A 3,438-nucleotide genomic window follows, 5' to 3' on the forward strand; every position below is an offset into this window, starting at 1 on the left:
GAAATTCGATACAGTGGGTTACGTATTGGGTTACTGCGGCTGCCTTGGGAATTTTGGATGTTCTCTTCCATAGACAGATAAATGGGCCAGACCCTAACTATGAGATCAGTGTGTCTGTTGAGTTGAATAAATAATTCGATACCTATTACATAAGATTTTGGATTCAAATCTCAGGAATAGATAAGATTACAAGAATTTAAATCTTTCTTTAAAGATTCAACCAGGTTCGACCCCAAATTCATTTAAAGTTGAATATAACTACAAAACACCGAGAGTATCAATGATTTTGGGGTGAACTATGGTACTACTATTTGAGCTCATAGGAAGGACAAAGCATGCTTGACCTGACGGGATATCAATAAGCGTGAAGATGAGGTAAGGTAAGGCAAGGCTTCTTCCACATACATACAGGTCTGGCGACATGGGAGTGGTGCTGCACTTTCAATTTTTTAAGCATTGGATTTCATTTAGAAAGTCAATGAAACCATGGAATTTTCTACTCTTTGTTGATGTACAAATAGAGATATGGAGATTGGTTAGCTTTGATAGCAGCGTACTTCTTTTTTTGTTTAGACGGAAAACCACTAGATAATGATAATAAATGAAAATTAGGAATCAAATTCAACTTCTCTCTCTCCAAAAAGAAGGAAAAGTGGAGATGAACCTAAAGAGATTGTATGTTTATCTTTTAGGAGAATCTTCTTATATACTTTATCTTTAGTGTCACGTGACATTCATAGAATGATAGATAACTAGAAATAAAATTTATAAATAAGTCGATTTACGGTCTATTATGTTAATTCATTGCCGTTCATCCTACTTGATCGGAGAGAACGGCTAAACAAGTTAGATTGCCTTGTCTATGTTGTAGGGAAATATACCTAAAGCTATATCAAGTGATGTTGGGTGGTATTCCAATATTGATTTCGCAGAGCCTTTGGGTTTATCGGGAGTGTACTAATAGGTCGGTATAACAATATCTCAATAATGATTTAGTAAATATAATATGATAAAAAAAATGAGGTCAACCAAATGACTAAACACACAAGAAAGGAATCGAGTTCATAAAAGAAAACACACAATTTTGCTGTTAACAGAGAAGCAATATCAAAATACACCGTTGAAATCTGTCCTTTGAAACAACCATGGGCACGCCAAGAACAATTTTATGGAAGAATAACAATTAATCAAACTTTCAAACTCTTCTAGTCTATTTGTGCGGTATACCATCTCTATACAGTGAAATAAACTTTCTTTTTTCAGGCTTTTTCATATGTATATTAAATCGTTGTTTATATTGAAATCGCTACATATATCATCCCTGGATAAAGAACCAACGAATTCATTTCCAGAATTTTGGGTATCGAACTTGAATTGTGAGCTAAATGCGTTGCTTAGTTCACAATGAAGATCATCGTCATATGCTCCCTCGTTTAACAAATATGCATTCAGGAACGGATCCTGGAAGTTCGAACTCGGACAGTGGTTAAGTCCGTAGGAGGCAGCCATCGGCTTACTTGAATTTGTGAAGCTCCCAACTTCTTGATCGAGCAATAGCCACTCCGCAAATAAAAGCTTTGGTGGAATCGGGTTTCTTTGAGGGTTCTTGGAGAAGTCAAAATGTTGTGGAATGGCTTGATGAGTATTTACCAAGGATTGTTCCATGTAATTGTCTGGTGCATAGCTTGGCGTTTGGTCCAAGAGATTTTGAGGGGACGATGCGGATTCTTTGTTTTCTGAGCTTGAAGTGGTGCACTGACTCCTGGTTGCCTGGGATTCGGCTTCTTCGGCTTTCACAATCCTCTTCTTCAGATACGAATGCCAGTAGTTCTTGATCTCGTTATCTGTTCTTCCGGGCAAGTTTTGTGCAATTTGGGACCACCTAGCATACAAAATAGAGCATCCTCGCCAGTTCATTGACATATCAGAATCAATCAAAACTGAATAACTAATTGAACCTAAGACTTAGTTTCAGAGCCTCCTCTCGGACAATAAGTCGAGGACTCATCGGCAACCTTAATGTTCATCGAAGGCATCATATACACTAAATAGAGAGAAATCTCTGTTGCTTACTTGTTGCCTAACAAATGATGAAGGGTGAGGATCGTCTCCTCCTCTTGCGGCGTAAACGAGCCGCGCTTTAACCCCGGTCTCAAGTAATTAATCCACCTTAATCTGCAGCTCTTTCCATTCCTCTGCAATCCTGGAAAAAGTAAAAATTACATCATGTTTACTTTTCATGACTAAATCTTTCTTTAGAAAATCCAACATATTCATGTCGGACATATACCCGAGTTCGAGTAATATCAAGTTATTAAGTTCACATAACAAAGAAACCAGGGTAAAGTGGTTTGAGAGGTTAGTTTAGTTATTTTATCAAACATGAAGTCATCATCAATCCCTTTCACCTTTTTCTTTTCCAGCACATAATAAAAGAATCAATCGCTTTCCTTTTAACTCAAGATTTTTACCACAAAACTTATTCTTTGTTGACTCCCAGCATCATCAGCACCACAACCAACACAACAACAACAACAACAAAAGCAAAAAATTCTTCAATGTCTTCTACACCGACAGGCAAACCAAACCAAAACAAGTACAAGAAAAGAAAAATATTTATTACAGGACACATGAATCACCTTGCAAGAACAATCCAGAAAGAATATTTATTACAGAAAATTTCTTAGAGATGAATTAAAGGGTGTTAGAAGAATCAAACAAGGGAAATGAAGTTAACCTGCATTGATGGGAACAGAGCTCCAGCAACCATGGCCGTGTTTGAGGACATAGTTTATGAGCTTTAAATCTTCCTCAGGTGACCATAAGCCCTTCCTGTGCTTAGTTTTTGGTTTATTTTCAGATGGCTTGCAACCCATTTTAGCCTTTGGCAATGGAGGAGACAGAGAGAAATCAATTTAAGGGAAGGCAGTGTACAGGAGAAGAAGCAAAGACTGCAGAAGCAATAAATAGCCGACCCCAAAAGGTAGAAGAAGTATCATAGGTAGGATTAGTTGTAAGTTTACTAATTTTTAAATGCAAATGAAAAATAAATAAATACTGATATTAATATTTTTTATTAATTTTAAATCTAATTATAATCTTATTTATAAGGGAAGAGCAGAACATTTTCTGGATTTTAAGAAAAGGAATGAGAATGATTTTAGTGAATCTAGAACTTTAATTTAAAAAATATATAGAAAAATAAAGATGTCCAGTTTAATTAATCAATTAAATATATTTACACTATTAATATTAGTATTTACTCGATTTATTGTATTATTAATATAAATTTTATATTATAAAAGTTTGTTATAATAATAAGCATTCTGATTTAATTTATTTTTTACAATATTAAGATTTGAGTTCTTTTTTTTAATGAAAAGATGGAATCATAACGAAACTAGGCTACAGTAGATTGGTGCAGGCTTCCTTGAGCAT

The 3,438-nt window shown here is 35.1% G+C and overlaps 1 protein-coding gene across 1 annotated transcript; it reads right to left on the reverse strand.

The window, feature by feature from the left end:
* Nucleotides 1-1,125: 1,125 nt before the first annotated feature.
* On the reverse strand, nt 1,126-2,909 carry LOC120218625 (transcription factor LAF1-like). The gene is made up of 3 exons (XM_039215825.1): nt 2,738-2,909; nt 2,074-2,203; nt 1,126-1,882 (listed from the first exon to the last, which is right to left on the reverse strand). The coding sequence occupies exons 1-3, from the start codon at nt 2,874-2,876 to the stop codon at nt 1,270-1,272; spliced, it is 882 nt and encodes a 293-aa protein (XP_039071756.1). The 5' UTR covers nt 2,877-2,909; the 3' UTR covers nt 1,126-1,269.
* Between the last annotated feature and the right edge of the window lie 529 nt (nt 2,910-3,438).

The sequence above is a fragment of the Hibiscus syriacus genome, unplaced genomic scaffold (assembly GCF_006381635.1).
Source record: "Hibiscus syriacus cultivar Baekdansim isolate YM2019G1 unplaced genomic scaffold, ASM638163v2 tig00000002_pilon, whole genome shotgun sequence".
Classification (NCBI taxonomy): domain Eukaryota; kingdom Viridiplantae; phylum Streptophyta; class Magnoliopsida; order Malvales; family Malvaceae; genus Hibiscus; species Hibiscus syriacus.

What these genes read in the sequence shown, in the direction of transcription:
- LOC120218625 (XM_039215825.1), bottom strand. Translation starts at nt 2,876, where the DNA reads ATGGGTTGCAAGCCATCTGAAAATAAACCAAAAACTAAGCACAGGAAG. An exon ending in CTCTGTTCCCATCAATGCAG is followed by an intron (nt 2,204 to 2,737) that starts GTTAACTTCATT and finishes TACTTTTTCCAG; the next exon opens with GATTGCAGAGGAATGGAAAG. An exon ending in CATCATTTGTTAGGCAACAA is followed by an intron (nt 1,883 to 2,073) that starts GTAAGCAACAGA and finishes TTTGTATGCTAG; the next exon opens with GTGGTCCCAAATTGCACAAA.